This window comes from Triturus cristatus, chromosome 7 (genome assembly GCF_964204655.1).
Source record: "Triturus cristatus chromosome 7, aTriCri1.1, whole genome shotgun sequence".
Classification (NCBI taxonomy): domain Eukaryota; kingdom Metazoa; phylum Chordata; class Amphibia; order Caudata; family Salamandridae; genus Triturus; species Triturus cristatus.
The window spans coordinates 1343534996-1343558597 of record NC_140590.1 but is presented as its reverse complement, the minus strand read 5'-3'; the positions used below and the strand labels follow the sequence as shown (position 1 = coordinate 1343558597).

Sequence of the window (23602 nt, the reverse complement as noted above, 5' to 3'; positions counted from 1 at the left end):
ATTGAGACCTGCACGCTTCTGGCAGAATCTCTGAACTCTGTGCACGGTATAACCACTTAGTGGTATACCATATACAGAGCCAGCTTCCTACATACATACATATCTGCATGAGTAGATATGCCCCTGTGATGTCGAAGTTGATTCACACGGTCTCAGGGCATGCAATGGACGTACGAAGTCCGATATCCCCGCTATCTGTACATTCAATAAAGCAGGACGGGAGTCTAGATTGGATTATATTCTGGTCCAATTGTCCTCGTGGTCCCATGTTATAGATTTCAGGGTGATTCCCAGAGAGGAGAGCGACCACAACGCACTTGAATTAGAATATCTCCTCCCGGGTATAGTTGTAGATGGGGCTGGAGATGAGGGGTCCACCACAGGGATGGTTCCTGCAAACAATAGACGGAGAGTAAGGTGGGAAAAACTAGCTGCCAATCCAGGTAAACTCTCAGAGTTGTACGCGCGGGTTGTTCCCTCACTAGAGCAGGTGAGCGCACTACTGGACCAATCTAGCGCCCACGGAATTCATGAACAATTGGGGTCGGTACATGAGGACCTTATTAAGTCCACGGCTGACGTTCTCTTTTCCATGGGAAAGATGGGAGCCAGTAGGGCAAAATGCCCCAGCTGGTACAACGCTGCATGCCGAAAGGCTAAATAGGACCTGCTGACATCGATAAAGGAGGGCAAAAATAGATTGGTGATACAGGCTTGTAGAAGGGAACATAAGAAGTTGATTACCCATGCTAAGATTGACTGGGACTATGAAGAATGGGAGAATCTCACCATCATCTTAGCTGTCAGGGACTCCCGTAAATTCTGGAGAATAGTAAACACAGGGTCCGAGGAGCTCGCTTCGACCATTGAGCCCAATATTTCAGCCAAAATCTGGCAGGATCACTTCCAGTCCCTTTATAAGGTCCGAGATAGACCCCCATCACAAGCATCGCCCAAAATACACAGGCAACACGAGGGGGACCCCTTCACGGAGGGGGAGGTACGTGCCGCGATTCACGGGCTGGCAACAGGTAAAGCGCCTGGCTTGGATGGGCTCCCAGGAGACCTATTTAAACAAGAGCCTGACGTGTGGGCCCCATATTTGCTGTTGATTTTTAACGCAGTCTTGAGGGGCATGGAGGTGCCTTGTACTTGGCTGGGCGCAGAGATTGTCCCCATATACAAGAAGGGATCGCCTCTGCTCCCAGCCAACTACAGGCCCATCAGCCTCATTGATGTTCCACAGAAATTGTTTGGGAGGCTGATATTAGACCGCCTCCAAACTTGGATGGAAGAATCCTCCATTCTGAGCCCCTTCCAGGCGGGATTCAGGAGGAGAGTTTCAACAACGGACCAGATCTTCCGTTTGAACCTCTTGTTCTGGAAAACTGCAATAATCGAGGGCGGAAGCTTATACACGGTCTTTGTAGACTTGCGTGCCGCCTTCGATCTGGTATCAAGAGCCAGATTATGGTCAGTGTTGGCGGACCTGGGTATTCCTGTAGACATTTTGAATATCCTGATACGGTTACATCAAAATAACTTTGCGAGGGTTAGGTGTGGCAGGAATGGGACCCTTTCAGAAAGATTCCCTGTTGACAGGGGGGTGAGGCAGGGTTGTGTGCTTGCACCTACCCTCTTCTGCCTCTTTGTCAACGGGGTAATCGCCTACTTGGCTAAAATGGGGAACATTGATGCTCCAAAGCTCGGCGGCAGCAGGGTGCCTGCCATCATGTTTGCAGACGACACCCTGCTGCTGTCAAAATCCCCAATGGGAATACAACGCGTTCTGGATGGTTTCTCGTTATTCTGTGCAGAGCGGGGGCTGGAGATCAATGCTTCGAAAACAAAATATATGATTCTTAATCCCCCGCCATTGACACGTCCCAACCCCACCATAGGCACACAGACTAGAGAGGGTTTTTACATTTGAGTACCTAGGGGTGACTATCAACCAAAATATGACCTGGGATACACATCGGACAAAGGCCAATATTAAACTGGTACAGCTAACGGGTGGTATTTGCAGGTTACCAAACAGGGCGACCTACAAACCCATTGGCACACTTCTTCAAATTTACAGCATGCAGGCCAGGGGTGCAGTTACCTATGGGGGGGAAATGTGGGGACATTTACCGGCCCAAAACCTCAACACCACCGAAAACAAATTCATCAAACAGCTGGTGGCTCTACCTCCAACTACCCCGCTTCTCCCTCTGAGACTAGACCTTGGTCTCAGATCAATCGAAGAAGAACTGGGTCTAAAGCCACTAAATTTCTGGCGTCGAATTTGGAGCACACCGGAGCTCTTGAGCTACAGGATGGAGTTACAGGAGATTTTACTCTGACCAAAGATAGCAAACATCCCCTGGCTAAAATATATCAAACGAATGTGCGAGAGCTTAGGAAGGCCGGAATTATGGTTAGATCCTGTAAATTCTTGCAGAAATGTACCACGCAAAGTCTTATCAAAAGAATATTATGATTTTAAACTAACTTCCCTATTAGAAAGCACAAAGTTGGGTTCCTTAACCAATTCTTTTATTCAATTTAAAGATTCATATCACCTGGAACTTGTGCTGGACCGAATCAGCCCTGTTATGACCAGAAAACTATTCTTACAGTGGAGATTTGGCACTTTCCCCCTCAGGTCCTTCACCAGTACTTGGTCTCAGCCCTCGTCCACCGAGCAATGCCCTGTATGTCTAGATCGCCTGGAAAGCGAAATGCACGTGATATTCTTTTGTACTGCTTATAGTAAACCCAGAAAATATTGGCTTGTTCCCTTGCTTAACAACCTAGGGTTCAGACAGTGTTACACGGCTTATAGAGTACTAAAAACCGATGTATCATCTTCAACTGTGTTTGCGGTAGCCAAATTTTAAACAGCAATGTGGCACATTCGTACCCGTTATATGAACTAGGTCGCAGTTCTGCCTTAAAGTTTTACAATTTATTGTACTGATGATTTTTAATTGAATTGTACTTTTACTTGATTTTAATAGACAAATTGCCAATGTAATGCACTACAATTCATGTTCCATGGCTTTTAATAATTTTACTGTTATGCATATCTTTTATGATCTTATTGATCGAAATAAAGATTAAAAGAATAGTGATTCTTCGATATTTCAGGTGAACAGGGAAGCCATTTTGAGTACGTGCTGGACACTGGGGTTTACGAGTTCCCTAGCTACATGATGGATTCACTAAAACTAGAGCTGTTTGGAATCAATCATCTCGTATTAATACACCCACACTGATTCCAGCGACGGATTTATTAATACAAGCACACAGAGGGCACCTTAGAGGTGCCCCCAGAAAACCTACAGACATGTGTACTGGCTGACTGGTGTAGACCAGCCTGCCACCACAGTCAGGTTTATGCTCCCCTGTAGGTGATAGCCAGTGCTCTATGAGGGCAGAAGCAATGCCTGGCATATCAAGGCAGGAGGCTTCAAAGGCCTTTGGCCGCCTTTGATATGCGACCCAAGGCTTCCCCAGACAGGTGAAATGCCACCCCCTGCCCCGGGCCCATTTGGCATCAGGACAGGTGGGAAAATTAGCAAGTCAGGAGGCATGTCCCATCTCAGGCTAGTAACACCCATAAGGTGGGCTACCTGAAGTGAATAAGACTTTTAGAATTCCACAATCTTAGTTTTGGTGCAATTAGGCTCTCTGGGTCAGGGTTATGCCCACTTCCTATAGGAAGTGGTCATAGAGATGGGTGTAGATACCCAAATGTTAAGAAGCCAATTGGCTACTACCTGTAACTCCCCGTAATGCCCCAAAATGAGTATTTAGGTGGCACCCCTGCTACTAGGAAATTCGATTGGACAGATAAAGAAGAGAGGACAAAGAAGAGCTGCAAGAACTGAAGACTGCTGTGGACTCTAAGAACCAAACCCTGCCTGCACCACTTCTTGACAATCATGAGCAGCGACTCATTCTGAGGCAGACCTGCTTCGACGAAAAGGAGACAATGCCAGCCTTCACAAATTGCCGGGTAATCTCCCTAGGGGAAGAGGACAAACTGCCCTTCAGTCTGCAGGCACCGAAACGCAAAGTGCAATCTACTAAGTTGCCACTCCCTGGCTAGCCAGACGCAGCAGACCACAGTAAGAGGACCCTGCGCTCCTGAAGGTCACATCTGTTCCCCCACCAAGTGAGAGGACACAGGACCGACCGGAGGCAAACAGGACTAATACTCGGAGTACCGGACCCCTTTCAATAAACAAAGGTTGTGAGAGTCCAATTCGGACTCCAGCACTGAGAAGCCAGTAAGGGATATCAGCACTGCAGAGACCCACCTCCTGAAAAGTACAGTTGTCCTGATTTTGCACCTTCACCCAGCGTGACCAACAAACACAAGACTTCAGGACGCACAGAGCCCAGCCAACCATTTCACTCTGCACCAGAGGGCCCCAGCCTGGGTACAGACGACCCAGCTGTACCCCTTGTCCCCGGAACCCTTGTGACAAGAGCCCCCCGCTGCAAGCTACTGGACTGGTCTCCAAGCCCTTCTCTGCAGCCTGCTTCTAGGTGATCCCCTTCTTTCCACTGGCATAGTGTGCACAGCTACCAGCCCAACCAGCCTCTCTGCAACCAGACTCTCCAGAGCAGGTAACGAGTAACTGCTGGTGGTACTTTGGACATTAGCCCCCCACGACCCCAAGTCCCGAAGGAGACCCCCAGAAACCGATCGCAAATTACTGTATGCAGCATATGCCTTTTCTCCCATAGGGAAGCATTGCTGCATAAAGACTCATAATATTGAACCTTTTTACTTTACATTAAAAATTCATAACTGCAAAAGTACTAACTTGATAACGAAGTTCCTGGTATCACCATTTAATTAACAATATGATTTTTACTCAACTGGTCTCGGATTTATTCTTGGGTGTATGTGTCTCATTTTTTGCCTCTTTGAGTACAAAAAATGCTTAGCACCACCCTCTGATACGCCCAACTGGTCGCCCAAACTACCACAAAAGAGAGCATTTGTGCCTCTGTAAACCAATTGGAGTTTGCCTGATGCACTATATAAATATCCAGCTTCCTACACTTACACATTAAAAAAACCTTGCACTGATTTAGTCTGATGTACTAGTTCTTTGTTTATTTCAAATTGATTAACTTGTAAATAAATGCTTGCCCATTTTCAACGGAAGCCAAATGCAAAGTTCAGGAGAGCGCTTGCGGACCGCACCGATTCAGTCTGATGTACTAGTACTACTAAGATGAAACGGTTTTGCATATAAATGAAATACATGTTTGGAATTTTTGCAGAGACTTTTTAACTTTGAACACATTTTTTGCTAAAGTCCTCTTCTTTTTGGTGAGTCCATTTAATTTGTGAAGCTGCTTTTTTAGGAACAAAATACAAAACCGTATTTCAGTCTTGGCATCAGACTAGCATATGGTGATCTTGGGCAATTTACACTGTTTATGGTCCATTTACTGTCAAGCACAGGATAAGAACTTTTCACAGCAAAGAGCCACTTTGATGTGTAAAGCATATGCTTTATTTATGACAACTGTGGCAACTCGTTTTGGAGAGTTAGAGAATTTTAAAGTGGCTTTTTAATGAAAGCTTTTGTGCTTTTATTTTTAGCCACACAATAATTATGTATTCTGTCTACAACTGTGCCTTTTTCGGAACAGATGTATTACTGGATATAAATGATTTCCTAATTTGTCCTTGCAGGCACCAGGGCTATTTGAATGCTGCAGCAGGTACAGGGGCCAAAAGGTCTATGAAGCCATTGAACAACAATTAATGCTATTTTATTACTACTAAACAAGCAGTCACAAGTACAGTTACCTTGCAGGGATTAAGGCCATGATTTGAATGGTGCTGCGGCACAGGGGCCAAGAGTTCTAGGAAACCCACTGAATACAGATTATTGTTATATTTTACTACTACCCCCAACTTGGACCAAGCTCTGGACGATATCTCCCTGCTCCCTACCAACCATCTGCCGTCCCAGTGCTCCCTGTGATGCAGTGCGAGCACCACCTCCTCCACCGCGGCCACCACACTTCCTGACCCATCCTCTATCCCCTCTCGGGATTCCTACTTCGCAGGCTTCCTTTTCTCCTCACCTAGGACACAAGCATACCTTAAAAGTGTATGGATCACCTATTTTCACAGTACGGCCAGCTTTTATAAAAAGCACTTAAAAGTTCTATAAAGTATTCCAGCGCTTTCTAAGAACACCATGTATATTACACGAAGACACTTTTTGTGGCATTGTGGAGATGACATGATTTGGCAAGGATCACAGGATGTTGAGCCGACGCAGACTCAAACCCAGTTCCTCAAGTTGGTAGCTCTTTCCGTTATTTCACATCTTTATTATAGTCATCTGCAACATGTGCAAAAAACATTAAGACAATAGATTTTGGATAGGTGAAATCTACTGGGTTTGCCAATGCTAGTTTTCTATTATTACATATAATATGTTCTTCTAATACATACCTTCAGGATGTGCGCTGTACGAAAAGTTGTCCAGCATTTGATTTTACTAAAATGTTGTCCATGTAGAATAGCAACTCGGCAATCCAAAGGGTGGCCATAACTGACTTGCCTCATAGTTCACATTGGCATTGTCAGGGTGGGTGGAAGCATGAACGTTTCAAAATGCATGTTTGAAAACTATTCCTTAAAACAAAAAATACTTGCTTTTTAAAAAAAAATGTTTATTGGTATATTGACCAAAAATAAATTAAGCCCACGACAAAAACATATAATAAATTAGGCTAAGGGTTAGCCCGAACTTTGGAGTACATTACAATTACATCTTAAATGTGTAGGATAGTGGCGGAAGAAAAACGAAGAGGAAGAAAAAAAGATGAGAAAAGAAACAAATGCGAGTGCAAAGCCAGCTGGATACTTACAGCATATCTAATCAGCAATGACAATAATACAAATATCAGAAAACAATCAAAGACTTTACCATAGTCTCGGACAGACCCACACTGTTTAGCCATCAGGTCAAGCAAATTGGTTTGCAGTAATGAGGTTGACATTGGCATGTGCATGCCAACTGATTCTAGCCAAAATAAGATCATATTTTTTGATCGATCGAGCCCCCCTTCATTTAGCCAGTGTTAATTCCAACTCATATTTGCTGCATAATTGCCCACCACTAAGCTATGCTAGGAGGCGTTGGAGAAATCCAAGCTCTGACAATGTAGAGCCTGGCCGGCACAATGATTATAGATAGCATTTGTTTTGGCTTCCACTCTATAGCCTAGCATAATCTCCTTATATGTGAACTGTGTGTCGTGGAAAGTGTACAATCTAGAAAGCTGGCTCACACCTGTCCAGAACTCCAACAGGTTAGGACAAGCAGCACACAGATGTAAAATACCGGCCACCATACAACCACAATTGGAGAACTAGGTATTATCCTTCCTGCAGATCCCAGTCCACCTTGTAATTCCATCAGGAGTGTAGTATAACATGCATGTATTTTTTTATTGTTGACATTTTAAATTAAAGGAATGTACAGAACCCTCCACAGTCTCTAAGGCGGCAAGAACTTCAGAAGGTAATATTTAGTCAGACAGAGCCTTACTCCATGACTTTCGTTGACCATATACTGGCAAAAACCATAGTAGACAGTGCCAATTAATGACTTCTTAGGTGGCTATGCAGACAAGTGAGTAGATCACTCGGAAGGACTGCTCCCAACCCCCCTGGAGGAGGCATGGCCATCGCTCACAAATCCAACCTCCGCTTAAGCACCCACACCGACGAGCCCACAAACCTGATGGAACATCTTCACAGACCAACCCTACCACCACCCTCCGAGGCACCCTCACTTACAGACCGCCTGGACCCCGCGCACCTTTAACCGACATAATCACCTCCACCGACTACACCTTGCTGGGAGACCTCAACTTCCACCTTGACAACCTCCAAGACCGCAACTCCACCTCCCTCCTGGACACCCCTTCAGACTCAAACAGATCATACCAGAACCCACACACACACACGGCAGGACACATCCTTGACCCCATCTTCACAGCAGGAAACTCCACCACCTTCAGCCACAACTCCAAACTCCCATGGATGGACCATCGCTGCATCCACTTCACCTTCAAGACAACCACCACCCGCAAACCTCCACTCCAGCTCCCGCGCAGGACTGGAACAAGATTCCCGACGACCAGCTCATCACCTCCCTCAGCAGCTCCACTCCAACCGCCACGGACAATAACCCAACCACTGAAGCCCTTACCCTGCACAATTGGATGGCCAACGGCGCCAACACCATCGCCCGTCAAGAAAACTACCAAGAGACCCAGCTGGTTCACCACCGAACTCCGAGAATCCAGACAAACCTGCAGTCGCCGCGAAATGATATGGCGAAGCACCAAAACATCTCCAACATCATCACCCCCGAGCTACAACGAACCATCAACCGCTCCTTCGAGAAGGACTCCTTCCCAGACAACTGGAAACACGCAGAGTTCAACTCGCTGCTGAAAAAACCCTCAGCAGATCCCACCGACCTCAAAAACTTCAGACCCATCTCCCTACTCCTGTACCAGGTGAAAGTCATTAAAAAAAGCTGTCAACAGCCAGCTCGCCGCCTTCATTGAAGAAAACAACATCCTCAACACCTCCCAATTCGGCTTCAGGAAAAACCACAGGACCAAAACCGCCCTCCTCACCTCAACAGATGACATACGCTCCCTCCTCGACAGAGAGGAGACTGTGGCCCTCACCCTCCTGGACCTCTCCGCAGCCTTCGACACAGTCTCTCACCGCACCCTAGCCCAACAGACTCCACAATGCAGGGATCCGGAACAAGGCCCTCGACGGGATCCTCTCATTCCTCTCCGGCAGAACGCAGCGGGTCAGACTCCCATTCTTCCTCTCGACCCCACACCGACCACCTGCAGAGTTCCTCAAGGATCCTCCATCAGCCCCACTCTGTTCAACATCTACTTGGCCCAGCTCGCACCCATCATCAGACCCCATGGACTCAACATTGTATCCAACTCAGACGACACCCAACTCATCCTCTCCCTATCTAACAAACCCAACATCTCTAAACACAACTTTCAAGAAGGAATGGACGGGGTCGCCAGGTGGATGAAGAACAGCTGCCTACAGCTCTACACAGACAAAACCGAAGTACTCATCATGAGCCCACACCCCGACGCCTGGAACAACTCCTGGTGGCCCCCGCCATCGGGGAGTCATCCTATCCCACGGACACACAACCTCAGAATAATCCTGGACTCCAAACTCGACAGCCTTTAGCGGATCAATGAGTTGACGAACTTTCTAGCGCATGTCCATCGCAGATTTACAAAGATCTGAGCGGCCTGAAATGGACATGGAATCAACCACCACAGGCGAGATGGGTTGAGCTTTAATAGAAATAGCATGTGTGTTAAGAGAAAATTGCTGATGTATATCAGGTTGGAGCGAGAGTTCACTGGCCTGGCACTGGAGGAATTCGTTTTGTTGACCCAATTAATAGAAAGCCTATGCACCCTTCGGATCTTAGAGTCCATGTCCCAGGCATCAAATTCGAGAAATGCTTCCCCTAACAGCTTTACCATGAATTGATGTGGGATCGTCACCGTCTTTCCCTTCTAGTATGCCAAAAACACGGAGGTTGTTTCGTCTTGGTCGATTTTCTAAGTCCTTAATTTTAGATTGCATTGAGTCCAAGTACAATCATGACCCTCAATGGACTTTTTGCCGCTGATCCCACATCGTACCGGTCAGAGACACGTTGCTGGAGTTCCACCATTTCTGTAGAGAAGGCCAAACTTTGCTAGTAACCTCAACAAAGATCGCTGGATAGTTGCATTGTCTGTTCGGACTTGGCCATAATGTTTTTATGCCTCTATCCGCTGAGCCTGCAGTAGCCGCAATATAGGAATCCACCCAGAACTCAGATCTTGTCTGGAGTGGAAGAAGGACCGAAGAAGGACTGCCCTGCTGCACAGTGACACCGGCAAGGAGAGTCTGCACCAAAGTGGACTGCACCAGCTGAATCTGGTGACCGGCAAAGGATAGAGACTGTGCCTGCTGTGTCCTGCTCGAGAAGAAGTAGTCTCCAGTGCCCAGACAAAGCCAAAAGACTAAAAGTCATGGAGCTGGCCTCCTGTTCACAACACTGGGACACAGCAGCTGAGAAGCCTGCTGAGGCAAGTAGGTAGTCCAGAATCTTCAAGCTGCCGCCATATGTCGCTGTGCAGCACCAGAGACCAGGACCTGATGCTTAAAGTTGCACCCAAACTCCCTGAGCCCGGTAGAGTCATCGGAGCGCAGCTTGGTCGCCCAGAAGCAGAGTTATCACCCAGGGAAGGATTTGGCTGTGACCGCAATACCAGAGGACCAGTAGCCCAGTGGCAACTGGACTTCTGCTAGCCCCAAGAGGACTTTGAGGGACCCCGACCCTTTAACGAGGACCTCACCCCCTTCATGGACCAAGGAATAATCTCAGGAAGACCCCCATCGACCGCACCATATCCTTGAGCATCTTCAGCATCCCTTGCATCAGCACCAATTCCATTGGAATTCACTGCAAAAGGGGATAAAGTGCTTGGAACTTCCTGGAGACTGCTTCGCCTGTAGAGGTAACGGATTCCAAAGACCTTGCTGGTCCCCATGAATGGCTCCCTACTAGATTTGATTGACTTAAGTGACAACATTACAACTAGCCCCCCTTTTTGGTGAAAAAGTATCAAATTTGTTGAATTTGCCAATGCTCGTTGGCTGTTGAATGAACTGCTTTGATTAAATATACCTTGTAAATTCTATTGCTACGGAACACTCTGCTAATTTTTTCATTGTAGTGTCTGAAAATACATTAAAAGAGTATATTTTTTATAAATTGGCATCATATTTCTTTGCGGTCTTGTTGATTTCTTCTTCAATTGCTTTGGTGCTGTTTAAATACTTTACACTTGTTCCTTTGTGTAAGCCTTGCTGCTCAGAGCCACAGTTACCGAGAGTTGAGCTGAAGGTTTGACGAATGAAACCTAATGGTTCTAAAGGGGTTGGTAAGTGTATTTATTATATGGTGAGAACACACAATCATACCACACTATACACACCATTTCCTCACACACAGCATTCAATCTTGATATTTTAATTTGTGATTTTCCAGCGATAGTGTAAAGAAAAACAAGATGTAATTAAATACATGGAGGCTCAGAATATCCCTCTCTTGGTGACCCTCCCATCCTTGAAGAATACTAAACAGAATGATAGTGTGTACATTAGTCATGTGTAACAAACATTTCTGCTTCTCACTCTCATGGGGTTCTTCTGGTGACTAGGCACTCGGGTAATTTCTGTATATGTTCATAGCAGATATGTGGTTTGTTTGCAGGTTAGTGAAGGAGGACTATGTTCAGGGCAGAGCCAATGGTGCTTCTAGATTAAAGACTTTCGGAGAAGTCTTAGGAGAAGGGGATGGGCCTTATCATTTTCTGTTTGGATTCAATATATTATCTGAAATCTGCAAAGAGACAGTTCCAGAAGGATTAAAATGCCTTTGAAAGTTGATCATGTTGCTATGTACTGTGGTGCGTTTGTGGAGCTCATTAAAAGAGACTGCATATAATCTGAGCCTCGCTGTCTTTAATAAAATCTTGATTCCCTTTCCTCTAAAGCTTAGAAAATAGCTATTCCCACCAAGAGGAAGACCCATGTGCTCCTGCAAAATATACACAAGGTACACAGGAGATCTTTAAAGAGGGCTTCCTCCATGTCATGTTCCTCCTTTCCCTTTGAGATTATGTACTAAACCAACCATCACCAAACCAATGAATGCTCAGCCCTGCATACTTCACCAGCATAAAGACAAAACACACAAGAGTACAAAATGAGGCATCAATGGCAACAAAGACTCACCGCCTGGAGGCTGCTATGCAGAAAGTTGGAAACTGTCCTTCCTAAAACTAAAAGAAAAGACAAAAATCACAAATGAGATTAACTTAACAAATAGGCACATTAAGTTAACAGGAGGGTGCACAAAGATTTAAGATTTTCCAGAATATTCCCAGTTTTTGGAACTCAATCTCAGCGTCCAGACACATTTCTACAAATTTAATACACGTCCCTGTTTTGAGAGACAGATTCAGTACAATTAATTGCGTCAGTTTCTCTCCCTCTCTCATGTAACCATACTGTGGTGTCCAGAGGTCACATAAATCTCACACCAAGAAACTGTCTTGTGCAAGCGTAAGTTTATTAAGTAGAATACCAATGCCCATGAAGAGCAGGCAGGAACCTTCTGGAAATGCTGCTGTCCAGACCGATAATCTAGTTGGAATGTTGGACGGAGAGCAGCAGCAACCAAGGCAAAAGAAGACAAACACATAAAATTGAATCTAAACACACAGGCTTACACAATATGTACCCAGCTCGTGCACAACATATACACGTGCACAACATGTACAACAGCCCCAATACCACATCTCCCTTTCCTAACAGAAAACAGAAGGAAAAAACTTAATACAACCAAAAGATATCAAAGTCTACAAATAACCTACAAATGCATAAGGAATATACATGGCAAGAGAAACTAAAAAAAAAGTCAATATAAATGATAATATTTGTACTTTACAGGCAACATGATATTCCTCCTAGTATCATTACCTGTGGAAAGTGAAACAGATGAACCAAAAACAGTAGGGTTGTGATTACTCACACTTACTGACTCTCCAAAAATAAGAGAATCACACACATTTGTGTTGAGATTACTGGCACCTACTGACTCTCCTTTTCCACCAGTCTCTTCCAGATCACTCAACATTCAATCAATCAGGCTGTCAGGGATACTTGTAACAACACATTCAGGAGTTCCAGAAGCAGAGCTTTTCTTAACATGCCCTATATTCCACATAACACAACTATTCTCAAGATTATGATGGACTTGTTTCTTCTTCTCATTCAGCTCCTTCTGGAACAGTTTAATGCATACAACACCACCCTTATTTTACCACCCACGACCTTTAAGTAAAACAGCAGACCGTGCGAGGCATACAAGTTGTGTGGGATCTGAAAAGTTACTCTCCTTTAACTACTGTTTTAACAAACACCCAGTCTCATATTTCTATATTTTTTCTTACTTTTTTGCACCATTTCAGCATCACTCGGAGCCATTTTGTATCTGCAACTGAAATTTTCCCTAACACAACCATAAACACTAGAATGTGTTTTAACCCCTTTTCAACCAAATGTGGACCCGAAACATCAACCGATCTAGGAGCAAATCTTTTCCTCTTAGTAGAAGAATGGTGAAAATCCTGTGACGAAATGATGGGTATTAAGATAGCTCCAAACTTTCTTATGTAAAAACGTGCATACATCTAACCTGGATGCTAATGCGGATTCTTTTTAAAAAGTATTTCCACTAATCCATTTGCCACTGGAAATTAAAGAGGCGTTTTCTCATGTTTGATGTTATACTTCTCCAAAAAGAACATCATTCTTTTGGACACAAAATGAGTGCCATTGTCAGAAACAAGTATTTTAGGAATTCCTTCACTAGTAAAGACCTTTTCTAAAAAGAAATCAATACAAATGTCAGTGGTAGGCATGGAAACAAATTCATAAAATATCCATTTAGAATAATAATCAGTAAGCACAAGCAAAAATGTAATGTCTTATGACAACACTTGAAACGGTCCTGAAAAATCAATTGCAACTTTGAAACAAGTTTGTTCCGGTAAAAGGTTATTATACTAGCTTTCAGCTTATTGAGTTTCCAGTTTTTATCAGACACGAAGCATTCCGAACATTTATTTACAATTGTTCAAGAGCAACATCCATGCCAGGCCACCAATAATACTTTAAGTATTTTCTTAGTGCCAAAAACAACAGAAGAGTGTACTCATTTGTTTAGCATATAAATAGAGCACAAGTGAAGAATCCAAATAGGTTCTTAATAAAGCCCTCACTCACCAACCTGGTTGGTGACATGCTTCATCATCGGGCCCCACCAGGAGAGGCCGAATGCCACCCTGGTGTGCTTCGACGCCAGAATTACTGTGGAGCTGTTTTTTTTTTTGTGTTCAGTTAAAGCGAAAGTGAGTTAAAAAAGTCTAGATTGTGTCACAAAATAAATTTTATTAATAGCCAATCAGACATGTATAAAAACAAAGTGAGGGATATACTGGCTAGATAAATTGTCTAGCCCTATCCACTAGTGTTTTGTCAACATGTTTCTGCCTAAATATAATCATTAATGAGGCATTCTTCAGGACCGGTAAAAAAGGTGAACCTTGGCGGTGTTGGCCCACCCTGACCATAGGTGTAAATGTGAAAAATTATTAAAACAAAAATCGTTTAATCAGCCTCGTATTGAGAGGAGCCACATTCACTAGGATCTAGTGTATGAGAGGAACCGAGTTTATTCTGAATAGAATTGTGAATTTAACAAATATAGACAAACAAACGAAAAGAAGAAAGGAACAGCAATTAGGCGTTATTTTCATCAGTTTGTTCAGGAGACGTACATACAGACACTTGTGCTCATTGTGATGCACTTGAACCTTAACACTAGCCAGACGTGCTGCTGTGATGAAACAAGTGCACTCAAATGTAAACATGATGAATAAAAATTTTAAACAAAAAACAAAAGGGGGTGTCACGCCCCGTATGCCCAAAGCGGCGTTTGCCTACAGCGATTAGCCTGGTGGACTATGGATGCTATATAAATCCAGAAACAGTGTCGCTGGGCACTGATGGTAACAATGTCAAAACATATCTTACATGGAGTGTAACCAATAATTACACCATGGGTCTCGGGAGGGGGGTGGTAGCACAGTGGCACACCCTAAAATCACAAGAAGAAGGGGGGGGGGGGGGGGAGAGGGGAAGGCGGAAGGGGGGGGGGGGGGAGGAAAGCGGACGGAGGGGAGGGAGAGAAGGGGGGAGGTGGTGTAAGAGGAAAGGGGTTAATTACTGCAAGGATAAATGGCGCGGGTACTTAGCTCCTTCTGTAATTGCCGTGAAACTCATGCCTTCGCTGCTAGGCACCCGCTCGGTACCTGCGCAATACCTCAAGAAGCCGGACCCCGATGGTAAAGTAACGGGGTCGGTCGACACAATTTATAGATGCAGGTGAAAGAAATCACCGAAACCGGAGAAAGGCTGGGCGGCACCGGCTGCGTGAGTGGTGAAGCGATCACATGGTCGTTAGAGCCAATAGAGATACTCGTATCTCAAGGCTGAACAAAGGCAGCCAAACAAGACAGGAGGTGGCTAGGTACACATCCTTGTGGCCAATGGGGGCACTCGTGGCTGAATATGGCAGAGCGAGGCCGAGAGGAGTGTTGATAAACACTGAATACATTACGTGCTACCCCACGCTGTCAAAAGGATTGACGGAGCATCAGCGGTATTGCTGCGGCCGATGGGGGCACTCGTGGCTATATTATGCGTGAAAGCCTAATAAACACAATAAAAATTGTGTATCGTCCCAAATTGCCTCAATAATTCAAGATTTATCGGCAGTCACACTGAAACACAGGCAGCCCATAGATGGTTGTGCTCGCATGGAGATAGTAAAAAAAAGCGGCTCGAATACATCCAAAAAAAAAAAAAAAAAGGGGGGGGTGGAAAGAAAGAGGGGGGGGGGTTTGATTAGGGAAGAAGAGGAGAAAGAAGGACGAAGAAAAGGGAGGAAGAAAAAAAAGGAAAAAAAGAGGGGAGAAAAAAGGAGAAAAGACCAGCTAAACTGGTCATCCAAGATTATTGGATATTGCGATCCTACGACACTCTGTTTAGGAATAGGTGAGGAGTAAGACCAACCTGCCTAAAAAGGGGGGGGCACAGACACTGTAATGGGGAGAAGTAAATGGTTTTAAATAGCCAGACAGACTGTGTTGTGTGGACAGGCAACCCGTGGGGAGAGACAGCGCACTCAATTAACGTTGCAGGGCCGTTGCCCACGGGATGTTGTCATTTAATCCTTGCTTGTGTGTGTTCAGCCGGTACATCCACCGCTGTTCTTTCTCAAAGAGGATTGTTTGAGTATTTCTCTGTCCTTGGACTTGCTCAATCACTGTCCACCTTAAATCATTGGTTGTGTGGTTGTGTGAAATGCTCGCTCAGTTTGGTGGTGACTCTTTCACACCTGATGTTACTCCGACGTTCGCACACACGCAAATTTACTTTGCGTGTGGTCATGCCCACGTACCGGAACCCACATGGACAAGTGATCAAATAGACCACATTTGCGGAGTTACAATTGGTGTGGGCACGTTGTGTCCAGGATTTTCCTGGTTCAAGGTCTAAGACTTCTGGTGTGCGTAGTGAGGTGACAAATGCTACAGTTAGCACAAGCGAATTGGCCCGTAATTTTTGGCAGGGCCCCATGACTCAGTTATAGAAGGGAAGACGCTGTTAGGTTGACTTCTCGGACGAGTATGGACCAAGGTGTCCTTGAGACTGCATCCCTTTTTAAATTAAAAAAGTGTTTTTCCCATTGTCTATTGTTACTGGTAAGTATGCCCCAGTGTTTATTAATGACCTTTTTCACTGTGTTGGATACACTGCTAAAGGTCGTGACACACGTCAGGGGTATTTCTTGGATTTCTCTTGGATTTTCTTCATGCAGTGCCTCTCTTGGCTGATTCCTTGCCCTTTTGTAGCCTTCGTTTAGGATTCTGTCCGGGTAACCCCTATGCTTTAATTTGGTAGTTAAGTCAGAGGACTGACTCCGAAAGTCATTCAGACTGCTACAGTTTCTCCTGACCCGTAAATACTGTCCATAGGGTAAATTTTTCCTTAAGGATCTTGGGTGGAAGCTGGAGAATTCCAGGAGGTTGTTCCTAGCCGTAGGTTTACAATGGGGTTTTTGTTGTAAGGCACCCATTGGATTTTGTAATGACTACATCAAGGAACACTGCTTCATGACAACTGAAAGTGTGTGTGAATTTCAGATTAAGGTCTAACGTGTGGATCCATTGTAAAAAAGACATGAGGTCTGTCTCTGATCCCTGCCATACCAGAAGAATGTCGTCTATGTACCTTTTCCAGAAACTGATGGAAGAGGCATATGGGTTGTCAGCACTTTGGATGAATTTATGTTCATAGTCATGGACGTAAAGGCCCGCCACACTCGGGGCAAAAGTGCTGCCCATTGAAGTTCCGGTAGACTGGAGGTACAGGTCACCTTTGTGTTAAAAAAAAAATTGTGTTTTAGTGTCAAAGTGGCACATTCCAATATAAATGTCTTGGGTGTCTGGTATTCCCAGGTGGTGTTGTCCAGGGCTTCCCCCAGGACCCTGATGGTATCGGCCTGGGGGATGCTGGTATAAAGGCTCTCGATATCGAGGGTTACAAGTATGGTGGATTCAGTATTGATAGGTAGTTCTTGGAGCAAGTTAAGGAGATTCTTGGTGTCCTTAAGGTGGGTAGTGGTTTGCTGAACCAGAGGTTTCAGAAAAAAATCGCAGAAGTGCGACAGAGGTTCAAGTAAGGAGCCTATCTCTGAGATGATTGGATGTCCCGGAGAGGGGGGGGGGGGGGGTATAGAATCTGTTTTTATGTATCTTCGGTAGTGTATAAAAGTATGGCACTACATTGTCCCCTTCTGTCAGAAATTCTGCCTCATGTTTTGTGGTCATTCTCTTCTGCCTCACTCACTATGGCCGAGATGCGGGCCCTAAGCTCCGGTGTAGGGTCAGTGGTTGAAAATGTTTCCTATCGGCCAGAAGGCGCTGGCATTCATTATCATAGTCCACGGTGTTCAGAATCACTACGCCCCCACCTTTATCGGCAGGTTTGATAGTTATCATGGCGTTTGTTTTTAGTTTGTCGAGTGCCTCGAATTCAGATGCAGTCAAATTCTTGAATTGCCTTGGTTCTTCAAGAGGTTCTATTTCAAGATAGACCGCCTGTTCGAAAGCAGTGATTTCAGCTTGTATTGCATGGGGTGGAGGTGTGAAAGTAGATTTTGTTCTTAGGCCAGTATCGCCCTTGCTGATATCAGATGCAGCTTCTTCTTTTCCTTCGAAAAAAGCTTTCTGTTTTAGCTTTCTGAAGAAACTCGCTAACTCGAATTAGCTTGACAGCGCATATAGAGTCCCTGCCTTCAGATCCACAACAAGGACTGCGGCCCGACCAATAATCTACAAACCTCGGAGGTCACAGCACACGGAAGCCATCTTCAACTTTGCACGTAAAAACCACCAGATCACATGGAATGGGCAGAAGATCATTTTCACGCAGGACTACTCTAAACCCACGATGGACACTAGGAAAGGGTTCCTTGCCTTACGGGATAAAATGAGGAAGAAAAACATACAATTCTCTTTTAGTGGCCCCGCCAAATTCAGGAAAAGTGACAGCGCATAGCTAACTTATACAGCCCAAACACGGACGACCCGACCTTTTGGGAGGGAGTTTCACACAAACTAGATAGCTTCCCTCAGAACGACCTCATAGTGGTGGTGAGGATTTTAATATACCACTGAACCATATATATATATATATAATTTTTTTTTTTATATCTTTATTGCATTTTATCTTTTCTAGTACATTAGTCCACAAGCAGCTGTGCACATCAATACGTCAACGATATCACTTGTTCCTGAACACTTTGCATATAACTCAAAACATTTCCGTCATTTTACTTCATTGTCAGCCATGCCTGGGGCGTGGGGGTTACATTTACGTATACAAGTCCCTTCGGGCTCCTACAGCCCGCATTCTGTCATCTCCAGTGGAGGGCCAGGGTGAAGGTGCTAAGTACGCCTCTCCATGGCAGCGAGGGCAATTCGTAAGAACATCAATGCATACTGCTAAGTACATTTCGCAAGGAGATCCAACTCTAGAATTGCATCATAAAACGTGTCATAAGTAAATATATCAATGGGCATTCCAATGTCAAGTCTGTGCATTAGACATATTTTTTCTTTTTTTTTTTAACAGTTCAACCTCATCCAACAACAGTAAATAATAATGTAAAACAAAAAAAAAGACGACATCGGATAACCGAGGGTGTATGATTCCAGTGTCTACAGTATCTTTCGGGTGGAGCCGAGACCGGACCGGCGTGCAAGTATGGTGTGCGAGCTGCTACTTTAATGTTCTGTATGATGGTGTGGTTGTGGAAGTGATGCGCTACAGGAGCTGCTTTCGCATGGTGTTTTTTGGGGGAATGTGAGGTTCATGCCTAGTCTAGCGATTACAATTGGGGTGGCATGTAAAATACCACTGGACCATATATTAGATAGACAATCACCTTGCGAATATCAGACGACTAAAGCACACACCACACTCAAAAACATTTGCTCTAAATTTAACCTCAAGGACCCTTGGCGCCTCTAGCACCCCGACACTAGGGACTATACATTCTACTCCAACCCACACAACTCGTACAGCAGGATAGACTACATTCTGATCTCAGGGCCCCACACACACCTAATAGAACACTCAGACATAGCGCCTAGATTCGTTTCAGACCACTCATGTATTAACCTAAAGCTGAGAGTAGCTGAAACCTACCATGAAGCGGGTCTATAATCACTGTGCAGATAGAGGGACTGTGTCCCAAACCATGTTAGAAGCAAACATAATAGTGATCCCAAAGGAGGGAAAGGACCATCTGTCACCCAACAACTACAGACCCATATCCCTTATTAATGTGGACTGCAAAATTTACGCAAAAATCTTAGGCACCAGACTCAACTCCGTCCTACCCAACCTGATAAGCAATTCCCAGGTGGGTTTCCTACGTACACGGATGTCTAACGACAATACTAGATTTCTCTGCCACATACTGGACCATACGGCCACAAAAGCAGAGCCAGCAGTAGCCATTACCCTTGATGCCGAGAAGGCCTTTGATAGAGTTTCCTGGTCCTTCCTGGAGCGATGCATGCAATTGTTGAACCTAGGGCAAGGGTATATACGGATGGTGATGGCCCTGTATGGGGACCCAAAAGCCTGTATTGTCATTAACGGGTCACTCTCCGAACCTCTCACACTACAGCGGGGAATAAGACAGGGCTGCCCACTGTCCCCCCTCGCTATTTTTGCTTGCAATGGAGCCCCTAATCCGTGACATCAAGATAAACAAAAAGATAAAAGGGGTGGATGTCAATGGCGTAGAAAAAAACTCGCCGCATACGCAGGTGACATACTAATAGTAATGGAGCAACCGAAGACATCAATTGAGGCCCTGATAGACACCATAGGGGAATACTTCGGGCATTCAGGATACAAGCTCAACAGGGACAAATCAGAATGTAAAGCCCTGAACATCCACTGCACCACGGACGTCCTAGGGGGGTCAGGGCTAACCTGGCAAACAGGATTTGTCAAATACCTAGGAATACACTTTGGGTGTGACTTAATGAGCACACTAGGCCACAACGAGAAATTATTGCTAGAAAAGATAAAGAAACTCCTGGAGGCCGGTCCCCAAAATTCATAACGTGGTGGGACCGAATTGAGACAATCAAAATGATGATCACCCCAATGATTAACTACCTGATCAGTATGCTCCCACTCCTACTCATAGATGACTTCCACCGCAAGATAGACATCCTGATCTCCAAATGCCAATGGAGAGGGAAGAAAGCGCAAATAAGCATAAAAAAACTAAGATTAGAGAAAAACCTAGAGGGGGGGGGGGGGGGGGGTAAACCTAGCAGACTTCAGGATACTCCAAATAGCTTTTATAGCAAAGCAAGGCTCTTACTGGATATCTCCCCCTAACGGATACACACCGGCCTGGCTACAAGTAGAGAGGGCCATACTAAACAACCTGAAACCCCTGGCACCGTTAACAGATAATAGACATAACCACGCCTCCACGTCCATCTTTAAAAACACAAAAATGGCCTTACTTAAGATAGATAAGAAAATGGAAAACAGCATTAGGGGCTCTAAACTGTAATCACTCTGGGCCAACAGTAGGATCCTATACAAGGGGAAATGCCTAGTCTTCGACACATGGATAGAGAAAGGCTTTCACCACCCATACCAACTAGAAGAGGGAGCGTATCCCGCCACGTTTGCAGAACTGAAGTCCAGACATAACCTAGTAGAGATTGAATTCTACAACTTTTTGAAAATCAAAACGGCCCTGTCCAAAAGCAAACCATTGCACGTACAGCCGTCAATATCCCAGTACATGGCAAACATCAACAGACTTGGACACTAGGTCTAACACCTATACAAACTCCTACACCCAAATTCCACCAAATTCCACCAATCTTAACACTAAGACAATTAACTACTGGGAAAAACAAATTAAACAAACAATGGACGAACAAGAGTTGGCAACACTATGGGCTTCTGCCTCACGCAATAAAATCTCACCAGTGCTCTCACAGACAAAATGTTGGCTACTCCACAAGGCCTTTTGAACACCAGCACGCTTATTCTCGCTAGGTCTCAGGGACAAGGAGCTATGCTGGAACTGTAGCAAGGAAAAAGGGGATCTAGCACACCTTATCTACCAATGTCCAACTCTCAAAACGTACTGGAAGAAAATCTTTGGGTTTATAAACAGGGTACTGGGCTGTACACTAACAACTGAATTATCCTCCCTCGCCACCGCATTCATGACCAGAGAACTAAGATCAGAGCTCGATAAGGACCTACTTGACCTTCTGCTGACCGCAGCAGTGAAAATGGTCCTAGCCAATTGGAAGGACACAATTAAGATCTCATACAAGGGATGGCTCAACTGGATTACGCACCTCGGAGGTGCGGACAACATTTCACTACAGAACTCTCCCTGGAAACCAGCATCCAGAGGGATGTGGAACTCACTCAACACATACCTAGACTTCTACGAACCCCCATGAGACCAATCCACCCCAGTGACACACCCCCCTGCCCCGTTAAGTGCGGCAAAAATAATGCAAATGAGCGCAATCACTAGGGCTCTACGAAGCGGTTGGACCGACGTGTCTCCCTACCTCGCCAGGAGCAAGCCATTGACGTGGAGGCCAGGTCACGGGCCTATACGCCTCACAAGTACAGAACCTTCCTTGCACCCTTCTTTCTCTTCTGCTTTTTTATTTCATCCTTTTTTTTTTCTTCTTGTCCTCACCAAACCACGTCAGGTGGGGTTAGCTAAGCATATGTATCGAAGTGACTGCTAACACTGCTATACAAACTACGATTGGCTAACCTGGGAACAGAAATGCTGATGTCTTGTTTATAAAAATCAATAAAATACTTTGAAATATAAATAAAGAAAATACTGCATCGTTGACTTGGTATCACTGTCTAAGTATGAAGATGTTTGATCAGCCATTAAACCATTTATATGTACAATCTTTAGGAAAAGTGTCCATTGTTCAGGTGTGTAACGTGATATGTGAAAATGTATTTAAACTTCGGGTTTGTGGAAGCTCAACAGTTCAGTGGAATGTAGGAGAACTGCTAATATTTTGGGAATTAGTCTTGGTTTATGTAATTATGAATGAACCTTTTTCTTCTTTAACTGACTTATACTGGGGTAGCGCTTCCTTTGGAGGTTTTTTATCCTGTATTTAAATGAAAATCTGAATGAACAATCCAGGTGTATTGCTTGCGCTTCAGAGTTTTAAAAATGTGGAGTACATCACTTCAGCGACACCGTCTCATTGCGTTCCTAAGCGGGGTTGGCGTACCTGCCGCCCTATAGTGACCACCGTTATTTCCGGGTCGTAGTTCCACTCGTCAATCTTTGGTAAACCGAATGTGGGTGGTACATTGACGTGGGGGTGCAAAGGGGTGGCAGGCACAGGTGATGATGGCATTGGAAATGATAGTGTAGTCGGTTGTAGTCCTTGGGTGACGAGTACAGGGATTTAGGTGGTGAGAGGGGCTGTTAAAAATCAAGTTGGCAAACAGAAGTATTGGCTAAGTAAGAGCTGGCGGCGAGGGCTATTTAAGATAGTATTCTGGTGGTGTCTAATTCTGCAATGGTAGTAGCACGTTGGGGTGAAAAGCTGGTGGAAACGATGAAAGGGTTCTGCTAAAGTAATAATACATTTAGGGTTGCAAGATTTCCTGTCCTGACATAGGCATCGCACAATCCTCATCTCCCGTCCCGTAATACCCTTTTAATGACCCTTAACTTACCGACCCCTCGGCTTCTCACCAGCATCATGCGCGCCGCCATTTTGGATCAGACAGGACGTGACGTCTATCCCATGGAATTTCATTTCCGCATTCAGCCATCGAAGTAGAAACAGTTTCACAACCCAGCCACCGCTCAAAACAAAAGATAGACGACGCATTCGAGAACACACAAATTACACCACAAACCTGGCGAATAACGTATGCCCTCTCACTCTACTTTGGAAAGGGCTCCTAATTTCTAAAAGGTAGATAGGTCTAGAAACAGACCACGGTTGGGTCATAATCATAAATAGGATAACGTTTTATTGCTGTATAGCATGCGATTACATTCCCCAAATAAGTATTGCAAATCTAAAAAATATATTGGTACTTTATATTTCCTTGGCAAAGAGGATGAGCTAAAATAGTGAGTAATTGTCAGTACCGAAGTGAGACTACAATAAGTGAAAATATAGAGCTAATTATAATTCTTAATAGAAATACAAAACAATCTCTCATACTTTCTGCGGTATGCACTACAGG

At 44.8% G+C, this 23602-nt stretch overlaps 1 protein-coding gene across 1 annotated transcript in view; it reads right to left on the bottom strand.

Annotated features, from left to right (window-relative positions):
* Positions 1 to 23197, bottom strand: part of TUFM (Tu translation elongation factor, mitochondrial) — a 94867-nt gene extending 71670 nt beyond the window's left edge. The window contains exons 1-2 of the mRNA XM_085618989.1: positions 23081 to 23197; positions 11894 to 11940 (exon numbers count right to left, since the gene is read on the bottom strand). Coding sequence (XP_085475115.1) covers positions 11894 to 11940; positions 23081 to 23120 — 87 coding nt within the window. The 5' untranslated portion in view covers positions 23121 to 23197. The remainder of the gene's footprint in view (positions 1 to 11893; positions 11941 to 23080) is intronic.
* Between the last annotated feature and the right edge of the window lie 405 nt (positions 23198 to 23602).